The following is a 19,142-nucleotide window of genomic DNA, read 5'->3' as shown; positions in this document are numbered from 1 at the left end:
CAGCGCCACTTCTGGCTTTTTTCTTTTTGCTTATGTGGTGCTGAGGAATCGAACCCAGGGCCTCAGGCATGCAAGGCAAGCACTCTACCACTGAACCACCTTCCCAGCCCTTAAATACTTTTTTCTCTTTTATTTGTTTTACTTTTAAAATGTTGTTCTGAGGAATTGAATCCAGGGCCTCATGCATACTAGGCAAGCATTCTTCCATTGAACCACATTCCCAGCCCCCCATATCTCCTTTAGTTTAATATGAATTTAGTAAGCTGAGTTTAGTGATACATGCCTTAAATCCCAGCACTCAAGAGGCTGAGGCAGGAGGATTGTTGAGTTGTAGGCCAGTGAGACCCTCCAACACACACACGCACGCACGCACTCTGGAGGAGAGGTCTAACTCCAGTAGTAGAGAATCTGCCTATCAATCTTGAGCTTCTGAGTTTAAACCATAGTACCAAAAGAACTTAGGACTTTTGTTTTTTGTTTTTGTCGGTCATGGGACTTGAACTCTGGGCTTGGGCACTGCTCCTGTGCTCTTTTCAGCTCAAGGCGAGCGTTCTACTGCTTGAGCCACAGTGCTACATCTGGTTTTCTAATGGTTTATTGGAGCTAAGGGTCTCACGGACTTTCCTGCCCGGGCTGGCTTGGAACCTCGATCCTCAGATTTCAGCCTCCTGAATAGCTAGGATTACAGGCATGAGCCACCAGCGCCTGGCAGAATTTAGTATTTTTAAATTTCCATTTTGTTGGGGCTGGGAAGGTGGCTCAGTGGTAGAGTGCTTGCCTTGCATGCCTGAGGTCCTGGGTTCCATTCCTCAACACCACATAAAGAAAAAAGCCGGAAGTGGCACTGTGGCTCAAGTGGTAGATCATTGGCCTTGAGTTGAAGAGCTGAGGGACAGCTCCCAGGCCCAGAGTTCAGGCCCCACAACCGGACCCCTCAAAAAAAAATTTTCCATTTTGTGAGATGTATATTATTCTGTGGCTTCTTCTTGCCCATGTGGAAGTAGATCCCTGTATATGAAGTACTTTGAATACTAAAATAAGTTGGAATTTTTATCCTGTAATTAATGATCAAATCAAGCAGTGCCTTAGATAAAGCCACTGGCAATAGTATATGGTAGTTTCTCCGTAGTTTGGAGTTTGTGACATCAAGGGAAGATGATGGTAGAGGTGGTGTCAGGACATTTCTGAGGACTCAGTTACTAAAAGTGATAGTGGTAAGTAATTCAAATGTATTTTAGGTTTAACCATCCTCTTCAGAGTAATCCCCAACCTCTGAGATATCAGGACTAGCTGCAAGGCTGGGTTAAAGGAATAGAAGAGGCTAAGCAGGGAGATGAGTTAGGCTGCTGTTGCAGTCAGTGAGCTGAACGGGATGGCAGATGAGAAGGGTGAGATGCCATAGGTTTCCTGAAACAAGTGGTTGGGATTGAGGGGGGTAGGGAGAGGGGAATTGTATGCTTTTCCTGTTTTCAGTAGTTTGCATCTCATGCATTGAGATTTTACATTACTTTTTCATTGAAAAAGTTTGTTAAAAGATGAAAATTTAACATCAGTAGGATAGCATTAAGCTGAGAGAAAGAGATGTATGAGGAGCAGAGGTGGGCAATGAATGGCATCATCATTAGTTAGGATTACATAGAAAGGTTGTAGAAAATAAAAATTCCATTTGGAGAATTGCTTTAGAAAACAACCTGGGCAAGGAGGAATAAACATAGGCCATATTTTAAGTAGGATAATCACATACTTGATTCCAAGATAGCTAAATTTTATTGGTCAATTAACTTTTAGCCATGGAGTTGTTGGTACTGCTGACAATCCTGTGGGCTCTTGACCTCATTGAAGCTGGTCTCTCCAGGCCACCTGAGCGCTCTTTTGAAGTTGGTCTTTCTTGTTCATTTGTGCTATTGGCTTTGGAAGACATGGTCTTAGGAGTGCCTGTGGCTATCTACAGCCCATGGGGGCACCTCTCAGCTCATAGGACTATGCAGGGCCCTAGACTTGGAGAATGTGGAAGAGAGATCTTGGCCTGGAAGATCAATAACAGATGTGAGGGTGTTCGTGAGAAATATGGAGATGTTTAAATTAGTCTCTTTAGTGTAGTATGAGTCTGAAAAAAAATCAGACAGGTAAGGAATGAGACTGCTAGGAGGGTAGATCAGGTAGTGAAGAAGGATTAAAGTCATTTCTCAGGAACTTGCATGAAAGAGAAGTAACAACAACAACAACAAAAACGACAAGAGGGGAGTGATGAAGGAAACAGGCACTTAGGACCACATGAATGAGGACAGAGTAGGAGTCTGAGTTTGACTAAGTATAACTTTTGGAAGAGCAATGACCATGAAAGGATTGGCTGTGGGGCAGCACACATCTGTCAAGTAACTCTTGGTCGTGCATTGGCTCTGAGACCACTACAAGTTACATAGTGCTTCAGAACCTTAGTTTCTTAAGCAGGAAAATCCTTATGCCAGGTTCAAGGAATTAAATAGCATTTACAAAGATAAAAGTTTCCCTATAAATGCTTATTTCTTTTCCCTGTGCTGTATTTTAAGGGATTTTGAAATTTATAAAGAAATAAGCAGCTGAGCGCTGGTGGCTCACGCCTGTAATCCTAGCTATTCAGGAGGCTGAAATCTGAGGATTGAGGTTCTAAGCCAGCCTGGGCAGGAAAGTCCATGAGACTCTTATCTCCAATAAACCACTAGAAAACCGGAAGTGGCGCTGTGGCTCAAACGGTAGAGCACTGGCCTTGAGCTGAAGAGCGCAGGAACAGTGCCCAGAGTTCAAGCCCCACAACCGACCAAAAAAATAAAAAATAAGCATTTAGGGGCTGGGAAAGTGACTCAGTGGTAGAGTGCTCGCCTAGCAAGCATGAGGCCTTGGGTTTGATTCCTCAGTACCACATACACAGAAAAAGCTGGAAGTGGTGTTGTGGCTTAAGTGGTAGAGTGCTAGCCTTGAGCAAAAAGCAGCTCAGGGACAGTGCCCAGGCTCTGAGTTCAAGCCCCAGGACTGGCAAAAAAGAAAAAAAGAAATAGGCATTTAGTTTACGGAGCTAAGAACAAGAATATTTGAGGCAATGTGAGATATCTGTTCCTTGCAAGGAGCCAGTGAAGAGGGTGAGATTAAACCTTACAAGAAGGGAATGTGTTTGAAGGGAGCTAGAGGTTGAGTAGAGACTTGAAGAGAAGAAAGAATATGCCCCTGCCATCAGCAGGAAGGTCAGAGGAACCAGAGCTTTGTGGAGGGACAGCAAGGGAGCTGGCCTGTGCCAGTGGCTACCACTTGTGTCAACTTGGGCCAATAAGTGCGACCACTCTGCTAAGCCTTCACTTCACTACAATGTTGTAAAGCATGGGGTCTGGTCAGGGTGCTTAAGAGAATGGGGCATGTTTTCAATATTGCTGGGAAGGTGCACACCTAATATCCTCCATTTCGCCTAGGGTCTAAATAATCAGTGTGGCCAGGCGCCAGTGGCTCACGCCTTTAATCTTAGCTACTCAGGAGGCTGAGATCTGAGGATCGCGGTTCAAAGCCAGACAGGAAAGTCCACGTGAGACTCTTATCTCCAAAAAACCACTAGAAAACTGGAAGTGGCACTGTGGCTCAAGTGGTAGAGCGCTCCCTTGAGCTGAAGAGCTGAGGGATAGTGCCCAAGCCCAGAATTCAAGCCCCATGACCAACAAAAACAAAAACCAGTGTGGATGTAGTGCTTGAGAGCACAGGTTCCAGTCTTAAAAAGACCTGGGTAGATGTCATCTGGCCGTAGGTTTGGCTAAGAGACTTTGGGGAAGTGTTCTCATTTTTCTGCCTAAAATTAGGAGAGGACAACCTAAAAGAACTTGGAGGATTAAGTGAGAATGTGAATGAAGCACTCAGCAGGGTGTTTAATGCGTAGTGAGCATTCAGTAAGTAAAGCCTGAGGCTAGGGACTAGATGTTGAGAATGCTTGGGAGCTTTCTTGAGCACCAGGAAGTTCCAGTTGTAGCCAAAGGAAGAAAGAAGTCATTGTGAGACTCTCAGACTCTGGAGATACTGCCTGATCCCTTTGGTTCCACACAATAGCCACATCTGGGGTAAGCTTGGGGCCCAGGTAGACAATGAGGATTTGGACAGTGTGGATTCTCAGGTGTCAGTCTTATGGATCCTCTTTTTAGGGCAGAGGTTTCTTGGGCATCCTGTAGTGCACTCCTCTACTTATTGGCCTTGGGCCTCAGCCCATGGTACCCCTTGCTTCACACACTGCTGTGCCCACAGGACCGGGGCTTCTGTGTGGAGGTGAACACAGCCTTTGAGGACTTCGCCCACGTCATAAGCTTTGACAAGAGGGCTGCTGCGCTGGACGCAGGCAACATCAAGCTGACCTTCAATAGTGTGAGGGGCTGGGTAGGGCGGGGCGGGCTCACTGTTCCTTCTCACTGCCCCACTGTATCCTGGGTTTGAGGAATGGTAGCAGAAGCCCACACCCACTTTCCTACCTCTTAAGTTATACCTGAGTGGGCCCTGGGCATCCACCTTTCCGGGTGACCCTGTGCTCCTTTCTGCCCTCAGCTGCTGGAGAAGGCAGAGGCCCGGGAGAGGGAGCGGGAAAAGGAGGAGGCACGGAGGATGCGGCGCAGGGAGGCTGCCTTTCGAAGCATGCTGAGGCAGGCCGTGCCTGCTCTGGAGCTGGGCACTGCGTGGGAAGAGGTCAGGAGCGCAGCTTGGCCCCAATCACCCTCAAGCCTGAGGGCAGCGGAGCTTCTCCACCACTGAGGGCCCACCCCAGTCACAGCAAAGCCCTGGGACAGCTCCAGTTCCCTTCCTTCCTCTGCCCCAGCCCTGCCCAGTGCTCGTGGCGGTGTCCAAGCCAGGCCAGGCAGGGCCTGGTCTGATCAGCAGTGCTCTCCCCGTTCAAGGTCCGTGAGCGCTTTGTGTGCGACTCAGCCTTTGAGCAGATCACCCTGGAGTCGGAGAGGATCCGGCTCTTCCGGGAGTTCCTGCAGGTGCTGGAGGTGAGGCAGGCTGTTGGTCTTCCTAATCTGTCTTAGGCCCTTGAGTGTTTCAGTGGCCTCTCACCACTAGGGTCTCCTTTCTCAGGCCAGCTAATGAAGGAGGGACTATGAAAGGCTGGCCCTGGGTAGGCAGAAGGCCTAACCTCTCCCTCTACCTCTAGCAGACCGAATGCCAGCACCTCCATACCAAAGGCCGAAAGCACAGCAGGAAGGGCAAGAAGCACCATCGGAAGCGCTCGCACTCGCCTTCAGTGAGTCAGCAGCTAGAGGGGTGTAGGATGAGATTGGATTGTTTTGAATAAACACTGTATGTCTTAGAGGGAGATACAAAGATTTCTTTGGATCTGTACCCTTTGCCCCCAATTCCCAGGTGAGGGTATCTGGTGGCCAAACCACCTCTTTACTGACCTGTATCTGCCCAGGGCTCTGAGTCAGAAGAGGAGGAGCTGCCCCCACCATCCCTCCGACCCCCCAAGCGAAGGCGGCGGAACCCCTCAGAGTCAGGCTCTGAGCCCTCATCATCACTTGATTCAGTTGAAAGTGGGGGTGCTACCCTTGGAGGACGGGGATCCCCATCCTCCCACCTCCTTGGATCAGGTAAGCAGTTGCTAGGAACACGGTAGCCTGAGTACTACCATCCTGACTAGGCAGAGGCTCCAGCCCCATAAAGGCCAGAGTGCTCCCTCATACCATGCACCTGCCACTGCAAAGAATAGACAGTGGGCTGTAGCAAAAAAAAAAAAAAAAAGATGAGCCCCACTTTGAGCCGCAGCTCCACTTCCAGTTTTCTGGTGGTTAATTGGAGGTAAGAGTCTCACGAACTGTCCTGCCCAGGCTGGCTTTGAACTGTGATGTTCAAATCTCAGCTTCGTGAGTGCTAGGGTTATATGTGTGAGCTAGCCCTCCTTTTTTTCTGATGGGATTGTTTTACCTCCAGAGCATGGCCTTCGGAAAGCCAAGAAACCAAAAAAGAAAACTAAGAAGAGAAGACACAAGTCGGTGAGTAGAGAAGGAGCTCATGTAATTTGTAGAACTCTGCCTGCCTCCCAGCAGTCCTCTGCAGTTGCTGAGGGAGGCTCTGAACTCTTACAGAACAGTCCTGAGAGTGAGACAGAGCCCGAGGAGAAGCCTGGCAAAGAGAGTGAAGAAAAAGAACAGGAACAGGCTAAGGACATGGAGCTCCGGCAGGCAGAACTCCCTAACCGCTCCCCAGGCTTTGGAGTCAAGAAGGAGAAGGTGAATGGGAGGCCCAGCCCAAGGCCCCAGTGGTACTCTGTCTCTGTCTAGGGGGCTCAGGTGAGCAGTGCCTTTGCTCCAACAGACAGGCTGGGACACATCAGAAAGTGAGCTGAGTGAGGGAGAGCTGGAGAGGCGCCGGCGGACACTCCTGCAGCAGCTAGATGACCACCAGTGACCTGATGGGCTTCTCTCTGCCTCTGGCCTACATGAGGCAGTGGCTCCAAGGCTACCCTCAGACTCCTGTTTTCATCAGTCTGGTCCATGTCCACTTTTCTTAAAGTAACTCCACCCTCAACGCACCACTTTTGGCACCTACCAAGGCTGCTCTTGGTGTTCAAGGGTCCCCCGGTTCCCAGACAACTAGTGCAGTCCTTGCCCTGAGCCCCAGGCCAGACATGAATGGCCTGTTCCATGTGGGATGGGTGATGCCAGTAGATAAAGTGTATGAGAGAGAAGGGGCCTCCAGGGAAGAGATGGGCTGGTGGACACAGCCTAAGTGGCAGAGGGCAGGGTCCTCACCCTTTAGTATCAGTGCCTGCTCCTGCCTGCCCCAGCCCTGGGGCTCTACCACTGCTTCCTCCAGCCCTGGAACCCAGTGTATGTGTTTTGTTTTTGTTTTTTAAATAACAATATTTATAACATGGCAAGTGACTCTTGTCCTCTCCATGTACTACCTAGGCAGTCTGGGGACTGGACAGGAACGAGCACACGCACACGCACACGCACGCACGACCAGCAGATGGCACTAGCGTTTTTAATAGGCCTCCGTCCCTTTGTGTGGTTGGAGCCCACCCCAGACTGGTTCTCCTTTCTCCAGGTTTCTCAGCTCACCTCCAATCTGCTTTCCATCCCTAGATTCCCAAGCTCAGAAAGAAGAGACATAGTCAGCATGAAGCTTTGAAGCCTTTGTTGAGAAGGAAGGTCTGAGGTTTATGTACAAGAGAGAAGGGATTGGTACATGTACAAAAAGAGATGGCCCCGCATTCCCTTCCAAGGGCTCAGAAGAAGCTGATAGGGAACTGAGTAAAATAGTCTATGAAGATGCTCCATGTGCTATCCCCTGCCAAAAACCACCTAGCTGAAGACAGGACATGGGCTGTTGGCACACCCTTGCTGTAGTGCAGGAGAGCACCTCTACTCTTCAGCTACCTCACAAGGACAGTGTTTGCCTAGCCTGGAAGGGCCAAGGGGAAGGGCACTGGGCCTGACATAGCTCCTCTACCCTTATCTCAAGAGGATAGCAGAGTGTGTGTGGCAGGGCCCAGGCATGGCATAGCCTTGCTTTTGGTAAGAGATATCTGAGACTGGCAGAGTCCCCAGAACTCCCTCAGCCTGGAACTTCTAGACCAAAGAAAAGGGGAAGAAAGGGGGAGGGAATACAGTTCTCTTATCCCATGGAACTCTAGTGGGAGAGGAGCCTGGGGGACTATGCTGGAAGTGGTTTTTCCCAGCTCAGAAATGACCCTCCAGGAAATGAGGACTATGGGGCAAAGTGCAGCACGGGAGGCACTAAGGAAGTGCCAGGACCCCAGAGACCAAGTGTGTATAATGGTTCAGCACAGCCTTTTGCCAGGCCCATTGCTTCAGGTCAGGTTCCTTGTCTAGACTTGGAGAACTCAAGAGTTGAAGTGCTTCTGCTTCCAAGAGGGTCAGGTCTCTCAGTGGGGGCCTGGGGCCCGAGGGTGTACACTGAATGGTGCAGCACTCCTGGCTTGGTGGCGAACAACAACAGGCTGGTGGCGGAGGCCTGTGGGGAAGACAAGAGGCCTGTGAAGGAGCAGGAAGACTGAGCAGGGCAGGGGAGCAGCAAGCAGTGGAGATGAGGAGGAGCTTGGAGAGACTTTGGCCTGATGGAGAGATGGATAGCTCTTTTTGTTTTTCCAGAAGATGAGGTGGGGTGAAAAGAGGCTGTGGCACAGAGACAAGGTAAACTCAGGAAGAGACCCCAGGCCAACCAGATGTCAAGAAGCAGAGCTCAAGTGATATCTGACGGTCCCTGGCAGCGGCTACTGCTGAACTCTTTGGAGAAGCCTAAGGATCCCTGCCCTAGGAATGGAGCTTTAGCAGTCCATAACCACAGGCCTGGTCCTGCCTGCTCTGGCACAGCTCCCTGGCCTGGCAATTCACTATCACTTGAGTCTGAGTCTTAGTAGAAGCCAGGAGACAGCATTAGTGGGGGAGAGAGAGAGACCATTTCCCCAAGGGCACATGCAGGAAATAAGCCATGCTTCTCAGAGCATGGAGCATGCAAGAAATAGGTGTTCCCATTGCTAGGAGGCTGACACAGGATGCTTCCAAGGCATGCAGGAGTTGCCTGTGATTCCTGTAGTTGAGGAAGGCGGGCATGCAGAGGGGGCAGCTGTGGTGCCTGGTACCTGTCAGGGGCCCCAGGCTTGGGGGTTAACAGTTTGATTCATCATGGTGGGCTGTATCACAGAAGAAGCGTGAGCCCCGCTTGGCAGTACGGGCCGTGAAAGGGACACTCTTCAGCACTGTGGCCCAGGAGAGAGACACAGCCGTCAGGCCTCATGGGGATGGGGGAGTGGGAGGAAGGCCTGAGGGGTTAGGTTGGGCTCTGGGAGCTGGGCCCAATAGGTAGGTCCTGGGACGAGCAAGACCCCACCTGTAATGATGTCCTCAATGGTACCGTCCTTTCCCTCATAAACAGGCCGGTGCTCCTTAGCCTGGCGCCGCCTCAACTCTGCAATTAGCTCCTGTTGTTGCCACTTGTTCCTCTGGGATGGAGTCTAGGGCCAACATTGGAGGGGGAAGGAACTCACTAATTTGACAGGGGACTGGTTCCTGTCCCAAGATTCAGTTTGAGAATGCCTCTGCACTGCTGGGAATCCCCCTCTCAATCCCTCTGGCCTTCAATCCCCTGGCCCTCTGGGAATCTGTTCCAATTTTCCATCTTTTTTCTAGCTCTGTTCCTCCTCAGCCCCCAGTTCTTTGTCTTGCTGCCTTCTCCAGGCCAGCTCTTGGTTCCACCCACCTTGGCATCCAGCTTTTTGGCTTCCTGAGCCAGCTGCTTCTCCCTCATTACCTCCTCCTGCTTCTTCCGGGCCTCATTCTCTTGTTCTGCTTCCTAAGAACCACAGGGGTGGAGGGTGAGGTTCACACACGCTGGGAGAGGAGGGACTAAAACATTGAGGGTGGAGAGTAGGTGGCAGTGGGACCAGCTAACCCCAGGTGGCCACACTCTGGAGGGGCACTTCCTGCCCTGAACAATGACAGGAAGGGCCTGGGCCCCCACCCTGCCTACTAGTTCACAGTTAAGAGGCCTGTCACCAGCCCTCCTTGTCCTCCATTGCTCTCTCCCCAGAACAGCCCACAGCTGAAGCCCAAGTGCTCTCCCCCAGTAAATTTTGTCTTAGCTGAACTCATTAAAAACTCTACAGCTTACCTTGTAAGAACGAATGAATCTGACAAATACTGGGAAAAATACAGAAGGAGGTGTGGTCTTGGGACTCTCACCAAAGTAGCGCACAACTGCATTGTAGGCCTCCTAAGGAAGGGATGGGCGGAGGGATAAGCCTGGTAGGCAGAAATTCAACTAACACACTAGAGACATGAAAGCAGAGCCTGGAGCCAAAAGCTGGAAAATCAACCACCTGAGCTTCTGAACTAGAAAAAATGTAAGTTCCCCAAAGCTCTCAATCTCTAGCCACAATGGTCACCTCTAAAGCATTGTCTTCCTCCTACATACAGCTAGTCAAGAGTTGGAGGCTTACCTGGCTCTAGTGCCTTGGTCCTGGCTCTTCCCACCCCCTCCATCCTTTGTTTACCTCAGCTGTCTTGGCATCACGCTGGAGCTTGTCCAGTTTGCCTTCATTGGTATTGAGGAAGCTCCGAAGGACACTGTTGTCATGAAGGCTGCACTCGCGCCGAATTAGCTCCATACCCCGGCCCAACTCCTTCACGTCTAGCAGCACGTTCTCCAGGGACACTGTAGTCACCAGAGGCCTGGCTGAAACCAGCCCAAGGCTTCCACAACCTTGCCCTCCCCCAGACATAGGCTCCCTTGGGGTCTCACACCCATGTGGACATGTACCAAGCCAGTTGAGTTCTAAGAGGCAGGGGAAACAAATGGAGGCTATGAGCTCAAGACCCCAAAGAACAAAATCAAGGGGGAACTGCTGCTTTTCACAGTGCAGCTGTTTTGGGCTTGTATCTGCTTTTGCAGCTGTGGTAGAAACAAGTGCCCTATGTCTATGGAGGACATTTATAGTTCTTAGAATCACACTGCATATGTTCAAGACAAATGCTGTCTCTGGACCACTTCGTGGAGGATGGGAGTAAAGTCCTTGCTCCCCTTCCTGTTCCCACTCCCAGGGTTGGGCTGGGCTTAGGAGGACTCTGGGTGGCTCCTTCGGAAAGCTTTGAAGTTGTCAGAAAGAAGATAACAAAAGCCAGAAACAAATGGAACCAAGCATTCCCTCTCATAGCTTCCAGGGATTGTCCTAGGCTGGATGAGAGGGCAGGGCCACCCAGCCAGGCTCCCCTCACCTGCTGCAGCCTTCTCCACAAAGTGTAGCTCATGCCAGAAGTTAGCTAGGTCTGGGTATTTCTCCTTCACTGTCAAGGCGATGAAATGGAGAAGTGTCATCTTCCGGTCAGTGGACTTTGTGTCCAGGAGCTGTGAGGGAAGGGACCAGAGAGCTGAACATGCTGCTCTACCACTGCTTACCTAGCTTCCCACCCATGCTGTCCCTCCATTTACCAGATCTAGACTTTGGAGCTTGAAGCCATACACAGCTCCTCGCTTGCTGCTGTTCATGTAGTTCCCCAGTGCAAGTATGATCTGTCCATAAAACGTGAGGGGTGAGCAGTTCAGACCAAGCTCCAAGGCTACTTCCTCTTCTCCATATCACCCCAGGCCCCTACCCTGTACATGGGAACCAACAGCACCCTATTTATCTCCTCTCCCTACCTCCAGCATCTGCTTCAGTTTCTGTGAGGACTTGACTGAAGCTGAGGCCGCAATGATGGCATTCAGTTGCTAGAAGAAGAGATGAACAGAGTCACCCAGGCTGGGAGAGAGGTAAAATTGGAGTGGCTATAAAGACTAGCAGGGAAGCCAGGCGCCAGTGGCTCACACCTGTAATCCTAGCTACTCAGGAGGCTGAGATCTGAGGATCAAGGTTCAAAGCCAGCCCGGGCAGGAAAGTCGGTGAAACTCTTATCACCAATAAACCATCAGAAAACTAGAAGTGGCGCTATAGCTCAAGTGTTAGAGAGCTAGCCTTGAGCTGAAGAGCTGAGGGACATAGTTTAGGCCCAGAGTTCAAGCCCCATGACTGACCCCCCCCCCCAAAAAAAAAGACTAGCAGGGAAGATGGCTAGCAGGGATGGAATGGGATAGGTCACAGTGGGGGTCTGTGATTTGGGTGGGAGCTATACCGGTGTGAGCATTTGCAGGTTGTCCTGAAAGTTGCCCAAGAAGGCCATGCCGGCCATTCGCTGGGTGAGCCGCTCCACCTTGCTGAAGAGCAGCATGAAGCGGTCCTCTGCTGCAAGCTCTTCCAGAGGCTGCCGCTCACGCTCATATTGTCGCAGCAGCTTCACCTCAGCCTCTGTGGGCAGGAAGCGCATCAGGCACTCAACAAAGTCCACTGGTAGTGTCTGCAGGTCAAACCTGTGTAGGAAAGAGGACCACCTTAGACCTGGCATTTGTCCACATTCCCCTCATCCCTAGAAAAATCAGTTAGGGGTGGGGAAGCCGTGCAGAGGACACAGCAATGATCGTGGGGAATGTTCCAGGCTTCTGTTTAAAAGCCTTTCAATAACTTCCCTCTGTACGTATGGTTAAGTATTAACACTTGGATGACTTCTGTCTACTGTCTGCCCTGCCTGCAACTTCCTATCACATTTCGTTTTTAGTATCCAAAGTACCAGGCTCCTTCCTCTGGGCCTGAACTGCACTAACCTGTGTACTTCCTTCAGTCCCAGTTGAGACAGCACCTCTTCTAGGAAGGACTACTCCACCCTGACCAAACTCAGCCATATTGCCTCTCCTACCTATATCCTACCAGCCTGGTGATATCTGCTTGGTGTTACTGCACTGTTCCCACCAGTTAAGAATTCTCTGGGTAAAAGCCTGGGCTGAATCTGTACCTCCTCATTCTGTGTCTGACACAGCACAGATGCAGTAAGTTCTGCCCAGTGGATGACTGAAGTGTGTGAGAAAGTTCTGTCAGGAACCCTAGAAACTGGGAAAAGCCAAACTCTTCAGTGGATAAATAGGTTGCTGATTGTCTGGGGCCCCAAGGCCTCAGGGGAGGGAGCCTCACGTGTGGATGGCCCTGCAGATCTCCTCAGCTGAGCGGCCAGCTTTGCGTAGGGTGATGGCCAGGTTCTTGGCACGGTTGGCTTCTAAGAGGGTCACCTTGCTGGCAGCCTTTTGTGCTGTTTTATTTTTGGAGCAGATGAGGTCAAGAGCAGGGCCCTGGGCTTTTGTCTTAAACAAATCTTCAAACTTGTCCAGGTCCAGGTCCTGGCAGAAGTACGTAAGAAAGGACAATGATTCAGTCTCACACTATGAGAGCACTGACAGCATGCCCAGCATGGGCCCAACTCTGGCTCCTGCAGGACAGAATTGGAACTGACCCATTCTGGTTGAGGGCTTTTCCAAGTCCAGGAGACCTGGCTAAAAGAGCAGCCTAGTATCCAACCCCCAGCCCTCTAGGCCCTAAACCCTGTCACCTCCAAGATCTTCTCATCATCAAGTTCACTGAAGACAGTGCCACTGATCTGATTGGGTTTCAGTGCTGTCCAGTTGAAGACTGGTAGCCGGAACTTGGTCTTGATAGGTTTCTTAATGCGAATGGCTAGTTTAGAAAGATGACCAGTAAGGCAGAGCCCAAGGATACATTTTCCTTGTATCACCAGCCTGCCCAGCACCCTGGGGACTCACCTGACAGGCCCACCGTCAGTACTACTGAGGGAGCAGCACCAGGGAGAGGTGGGGCTGGGGGACACTTGTCTGGAGGAAAAAGGAATGGTACATTGATCCACAGGGTCATGAATCTCTTCCCAGGCCACCCTCACCACCTGTCCATATTCCACCCTATGTGGAATCTGCTCAGGCTACTCCCAGGAGCCTTTAATAACAGCTCAAGCTAGTCTCAGACCATTTCAGTTAAGCCTCTGCTTGGCTGATCTCAGAGGAATTAGGAGCAACATCTTGAAGATCTTAAAAGCAGGTTCTGTTCCTGCCACTCCTCCACTAGTAACCTGTGCTGCTTTATACCTGCTTCCACTCTCAGCCTTCTCATCCTCACTTCCTATCCTTCCAGCCCTCAAATGATGCAATCTCCCAGCTACTCTTCCAGGAAGACACTCCTGACTACACATTTGGCTCCCATAAAAACATTGTTCCTTCCAGCTCAGAGGTCTTGGTTACCTGGTAATGGAGGAGGGGGTGGAGGCAAAGGTGGAGCTGGTGGAGGGGGCAGAGGAAGGGCTTCCTCAGCCAGGGGGGCTGAAGCCAGCAGGTCCAGGTCAGAGGGTGGTATGCCTTCACTCAGCTCTGCAGGGCCTATCCTGGCCAGGACCTCTCCACCCACAGACTCCAGGCCCCGGGCACTTGGCTCCAAGTGGCATCGGCGTTGGAAGGCCTCCTCCTTCTCCTTAATGAGCCTCCGAAGGGTATGCACCTGGTGGTTTGTGTTCTCGTATGTCTCCTATCAGCCATTGAGGAAAGTGGATGGGGGATGGGGTTTAGAATCACAACAGCTGCTGCTACCAAGGAATGAGAATTCCTACCCAAGGGACCAAGGGATCTATGAAGGTATTCAGAAAAGCACAATTCCATGTGGGGAGCAGAGGTAAGAAGAAGAGCTGGCCTGCCTCCACTAGTACCTGGATGAGTCCTTCCTTCCTGCTCCAGTCTAGTCTCATCGCGAAGGCCACTCAAACCCCCAGGGAAAAGGATCCCCCTGAGAAACACTCCCTTTGGACCACTGACAGTCTGACACTGCTGCTCTCTCCATAACCTTTTGCTTCTCACTACTTTTTTTTTTCATTTGGCCATGGTATATCATTCATTTGGAAGTCCCATGGACAGGCCTTGTATGAGCCATCTCTAGACCCTCATAGCTCTGTATTTAACATGGGCTGTGTATATATAAACACACAAATATATCCACATGTACACGTGTGCCCAAATACATATGTATGCACATACATGTGTGTGTGTGTGTAGCAACAGAGCCAGTATAATCATATTCCTCCAGAAGAAAACAAAGGTGGAGGCATGGCTTTATAACCAATAACAAGGTAGGCAAGGAGACCAAAAAAGGGACAAATATGATGAACCCCCGACCTTCTAATCTAGGATGCCTGGTAGAACCTAAGAAAAAGCCAGAGTAATGGGCTACTCTGATCCTGCTCTGTAATCAGGGATGAGGGAGTGCATGAAGAAGGCAGTCTCGCCTGAAGACTCCAGTGATGCTTATGAGTACCACATCCATTCTCACCCAGTATGTCTGGCCCACTCTGGTTTCAGCTTCCTTCTTCAGCTAAAAAATGGGATTATTAGCCGGGTGCTGGTGGCTCATGCCTATAATCCTAGCTAATCAGGAGGCTGAGATCTGAGGATCGCTGTTCAAAGCCAGCCCGGGCAGGAAAGTCTGTGAGACTCTCCAATAAACCACTAGAAAACCGGAAGTGGTGCGGTGGCTCAAGTGGTAGAGCACTGGCCTTGAGCTGAAAAGCACCCAGGCCCAGAGTTCAAGCACAAAAAAAAAAAAAAAGGGATTATTTTGGAGCAGCAGCAGTTCACACCTGTGATCCTAACAACTCAGGAGGCTGGGATCTTAGGATTGTAGATCAAAGCCAACCCTGACCAAGAAAGTCCATGGGACTCTTAGTTCCAATTAGCCACAAAAAAGTCAGAAATGGAGCTATAGTTCAAGTGGTAGAGCACTATCTTGACTAAAAACACTCAGGCACAGTGCCCAGACCCCAAGTTCAAGCCCCAGGACTGGCACAAAAATATGGGTGAAATCATCAGCTCATCATAACTGAGGAAAGAAAAGCAAGGCCCCAGACCATGGAGCCCAGGTCCTCTCTTCCCCAGATTACTGAACCTTGATGCTCTCCAGCTCTTTCTCTCGCTGCAGCAGCTGCTTCTCCAATTCAGCCACCCGCATCATGTTCTCATTTTCCAGGTCCAAAAGCTTTTCTGTGAGCTGCAAGATGGGAAAGGCAGGATTATATTAAAACCTTGGCACCCAGGATAGCCTGACACCCAGTCAGGACCAGGGCACCCCCACCATAATGCTACAAGGGCAAGCGGCTTCCCTACGAAACTCATGGGCCAGGGTCTAATACATGAAATAGGAACAGAGCTTAGCACCCATGGCTCACTTGCAATGCTAGCTTCTGAATAGCCTGAGACCAGGAGGACTGTGGTTTGGAAGCCAATGAAGGCAGAAAAGTCTAAGAGAGTCCATCTTCAATTAACCAACAAAAAGCCTGACTTGAGGTGTGGTTCACTGGTCCAGTGTGAACAAGCTGTGAACAAGCAAACCAACTAAGTGAAAGGTCCTGAGTTCAAGCCCCGGTACCAGCAAAAAAGAAAAAAGAAAGAAACCAAAGTGGATAGATACAAGGCAAGTGGTGGTGTCCTCAGCCTGAGGTCACCTAATGCCCAGCATGAAGGTCACTGTATGTATGTGTCCCAGTAAGGAGTCCAGTGAATCAAGCCAGAGCCTTGATGGTTCTAAAGCCTTCTTGAGGCTTAGTATGGAGACAAGTAGATCAGCTCAGGATTTCTGGAACTTAAATGATGCCCATCCCCCACCCTCAACACTAGCTTGAATGGCAAAAGAGACCACCTACATGAGACACGTGCTCCTCCAGCTCTTCCACCTTCTCCAGGGCTACATTCTTAGTTTCAGCATCTTCTAACAATCCCCCAACATCAAACACGTTGTCCAGATATGCCTGAATCTGCACCTGCAGCTTCTCACTCTCCGTGTGCCTTGACTTCTGGGGAAAAGCAAAGAGAGTAGTAGTTGAGCGAGCTAGCAGAGGACTGAAGGGGCTCCTGGAAAATCTTCATTCTCATTGTCTCCCATTACCACTTCCTAGAACACACAATCAGCATCATGTTAGAGTCTGGTTCCAATGAAGTTACGGGACTGGAGAGCTCTCTGCAAGAGGTCCTGAGTCCCAGAGAAGACAAGTAGATTTTAGAAGTATCCAGGACTAGATTCTTGTAAAAAAATAAAATAAAATAAATTTTTTTTGGTCAGTCATGAAGTTTGAACTCTGGGCCTGGGCACTGTCCCTGAGCTCTTCAGCTCAAGGCAAGTGCTCTCCCACTTGAGCCACAGTGCCACTTCCAGCTTTCTGGTGGCTAATTGGAGATAAGAGTCTCATGGACTTTTCCTGCCCGGGCTGGCTTTGAACCGCCATCCTCAGATCTCAGCCTCCTGAGTAGCTAGGATTACAGGTGTGAGCCACCAATGCCCGGCTTTAAGCATTCTTTGTGCTGGGTCTAAGATTCTCTATCTCCAAATGCTTTACTTGATCAGGACCCCGACCAGCTCACCTGCAGGAACTCCTCTAGCCCCAGCTTGGTAAACTCATACTGCAAGTGGACCCGGAAGTTCATGTCTTCCACTGAGTGCACCACAATGTTGATGAACTGCATGCAGGCCACCTGGGAAAGGGCAGAATACCAAAATACAGTCAATATGGTTCCTGACCTTAAGAAGCACATAGTTCTTTCTGATGGGTATGCACTGGCCTAGTTCCTCACCATGAAGTCAATGTTGCTGTCTTCATTCCGGAAGTATTCCATTAGCTTCTCAAATCGATGCAGCTCCTTGCACACCTGAACCAGCAAACTTTCTCAGGGAAAGGATCTGCTCCACGCAGAACCCAAACCCCTGAACCATGGCTTCCAGCAGCATTATGGTCAAAAGCACCGGTTCCGACTAAGTTTAATCACAACTCTATCTAGGGAATGATCCATTTTGAACACTAAAAGAAAACTGGGGACCTGGAATCTGGCCCTGGGAATCTGGTCTCCTACCATCCCGAACCAAGTAAAGCCTGTGCCCTTGGATTGGGTATTAGGTGCCTCTGGTCAGGTTACGAGGGGAAACAGGGAGATCTGATGTGTCTGAGTTAAAAGGAGGGCTGGCTACAAGTGGCTCATGCCTGTAATCCTAGTACTCAGGAGGCTGAGATCTGAGGGTCGCTGTTCAAAACCAGCCTAGGCAGGAAAGCCCATGAGACTCTTATCTCCAGTTAACCACCAGAAAACCAGAAGTGGTGCTGTGGCTCAAGAGGTAGAGTTAGCCTTGGGCTGAAGAGCTCAGGGATAGCACCCAGGCCCAGAGTTCAAGCTCCATGACCGACCAAAAAAAAAAAAAAACACCGACAAAAAAAAAAAAAAAAGTTAAAAGGAGGGATTCCGCCATGACTGAAGCAAGAGACTGAGGTCCCAGGGATCCACAGGGGTGGGACTAGTACAGGAAAGCCCTCTACTGAGAGGGGTCCAAGGGCTCCTCAGAGCCCCTGAGCTTCAAGGAGGAAGAGCTGTTTCCTGGATTGAACAATGGATGCTAGGAAAGAGGTCCAGAGTAGAGGAAGGGGTGGGAAGACAGCTGTGGCTGATGTCGAGGAATCCCACAGTGTGCTGAAGCACTGTGGTTGCAAAAGTAGTCTGGGAGCTGGGGAAATTCCACACAGGAGTTCTCTCTCCCCTCACTAATGGTTATATCAACAGCCCAGGAGACATCCTTTTCCTATGTAAACTAGGTCCCTCCAATGGGTTCACAGCAGGAGGACTGCCTGGGGAGTCTTGTAAAGAGCAGATGCCCAGGCTCCAGTGGGTCAGAAGAGGGGTAAAGGAGTCTACACTTTTAACAAGCTCCTCTGGTAATTCTGATGGCCATTAGATTAGGATCACTGCACTATAGAGCTCAGAACATTCATTCTTAGCCAGCTAATTGGCAGGCTTCCTGCCATGAGACCTAACGGGATTGAAGTTGATTTTGCTTTAGTTTTTGTTCCTGCTCTGGGAAGCAGGCTATTTAGCCAATCAGAGATGTTAAAACCACTGGAAATCCTAAGAAATGGTGCTTACCTATCTGACTCCCTGCCTTCTCCCCGTTTGCCCCCCTGCTCCTACATAGAAACATGCCAGCAGGAGACTGACCTCTTTGAAATTGTCAAAAGCAGCAAGAATAATTTCATGACCTCCTCGCACCAAACACACAGCTGCCAGGAGTTCCAAGACCAGAGCTTTGGTCCTAAGGAAGGAAGATTAGCACCTTAATCAGGCCACCACACAGTTCATGTCCACAACTGCGGAGTTGTTCTGTAAGGTAGATCCAGCCTCAGTAGTGAGGAAAAGGGTAGGCTTTAGAAAGGTGAGAGAATCAAATCCCAGTACAGCCAAAACAGAATATACATTTTAAAAAAGGACAAAGGTGGCTTAGTGGTAGAGCACTTGCCTTGCATGCATGAGGCCCTGAGTTCGATTCCTCAGCACCACATAAGCAAAAAGAAAAAAGCCAGAAGTGGCGCTGTGGCTCAAGTGGTAGAGCGTTAGCCTTGAGCTGAAGAGCTGAGGGACAGCGCCCAGGCCCAGAGTTCAGGCCCCACGACCGGACCCCCCAAAACAAAAAGACAAAGCTCAGAACTAGTAAGAGGGATGGTTTTATCACCTAAGAATTAAACTGCTGAGGACTGTCAAGTTTTTCTACCCTTGATTCAAGTTGTATTAATTTTTTTTTTTAAGAAAGGTGAGAGAAGCTGGGCTCTGGTGGCTCACACCTGTAATCCTAGTTACTTAGGAGGCTGAGATCTGAGGATTGATGTTCAAAGCCAGCTGGGTAGAGAAGTCCCTCTGAAACTCTTCTCTCCAACTGACCACTCAAGAACCGGAAGTGG

At 50.1% G+C, this 19,142-nt stretch overlaps 2 protein-coding genes across 4 annotated transcripts in view; one reads left to right on the top strand and one right to left on the bottom strand.

Annotated features, from left to right (window-relative positions):
- Positions 1-6,875, top strand: part of Prpf40b (PRP40 pre-mRNA processing factor 40 homolog B (S. cerevisiae)) — a 25,984-nt gene extending 19,109 nt beyond the window's left edge. The window contains exons 18-25 of one of the 3 annotated variants that reach the window (XM_013018867.1): positions 4,255-4,371; positions 4,549-4,686; positions 4,896-4,991; positions 5,156-5,242; positions 5,414-5,588; positions 5,929-5,990; positions 6,084-6,227; positions 6,313-6,875. In XM_013018867.1, the coding sequence (XP_012874321.1) occupies positions 4,255-4,371; positions 4,549-4,686; positions 4,896-4,991; positions 5,156-5,242; positions 5,414-5,588; positions 5,929-5,990; positions 6,084-6,227; positions 6,313-6,405 (912 nt within the window). In that variant the 3' untranslated portion in view covers positions 6,406-6,875. Of the gene's footprint in view, positions 1-4,254; positions 4,372-4,548; positions 4,687-4,895; positions 4,992-5,152; positions 5,243-5,413; positions 5,589-5,928; positions 5,991-6,083; positions 6,228-6,312 lie in introns of all 3 variants that reach the window. The other 2 variants (XM_013018866.1, XM_013018868.1) reach the window with 2 other exon arrangements.
- Positions 6,876-7,062: 187 nt separating this feature from the next.
- Fmnl3 (formin-like 3) overlaps positions 7,063-19,142 on the bottom strand; it is a 55,957-nt gene continuing 43,877 nt past the window's right edge. The window contains exons 9-27 of the mRNA XM_013018696.1: positions 18,406-18,499; positions 16,999-17,073; positions 16,789-16,899; positions 16,074-16,223; positions 15,320-15,421; positions 13,633-13,912; positions 13,144-13,212; positions 12,933-13,057; positions 12,521-12,723; positions 11,631-11,865; positions 11,161-11,229; positions 10,951-11,031; positions 10,737-10,866; positions 10,016-10,176; positions 9,634-9,735; positions 9,223-9,315; positions 8,854-8,977; positions 8,606-8,722; positions 7,063-7,977 (exon numbers count right to left, since the gene is read on the bottom strand). Coding sequence (XP_012874150.1) covers positions 8,631-8,722; positions 8,854-8,977; positions 9,223-9,315; positions 9,634-9,735; positions 10,016-10,176; positions 10,737-10,866; positions 10,951-11,031; positions 11,161-11,229; positions 11,631-11,865; positions 12,521-12,723; positions 12,933-13,057; positions 13,144-13,212; positions 13,633-13,912; positions 15,320-15,421; positions 16,074-16,223; positions 16,789-16,899; positions 16,999-17,073; positions 18,406-18,499 — 2,296 coding nt within the window. The 3' untranslated portion in view covers positions 7,063-7,977; positions 8,606-8,630. The remainder of the gene's footprint in view (positions 7,978-8,605; positions 8,723-8,853; positions 8,978-9,222; positions 9,316-9,633; positions 9,736-10,015; positions 10,177-10,736; positions 10,867-10,950; positions 11,032-11,160; positions 11,230-11,630; positions 11,866-12,520; positions 12,724-12,932; positions 13,058-13,143; positions 13,213-13,632; positions 13,913-15,319; positions 15,422-16,073; positions 16,224-16,788; positions 16,900-16,998; positions 17,074-18,405; positions 18,500-19,142) is intronic.

This window comes from Dipodomys ordii, unplaced genomic scaffold (assembly GCF_000151885.1).
Source record: "Dipodomys ordii isolate 6190 unplaced genomic scaffold, Dord_2.0 Scaffold42, whole genome shotgun sequence".
NCBI lineage: Eukaryota > Metazoa > Chordata > Mammalia > Rodentia > Heteromyidae > Dipodomys > Dipodomys ordii.
This window is presented reverse-complemented; position numbering and strand designations above follow the sequence as displayed.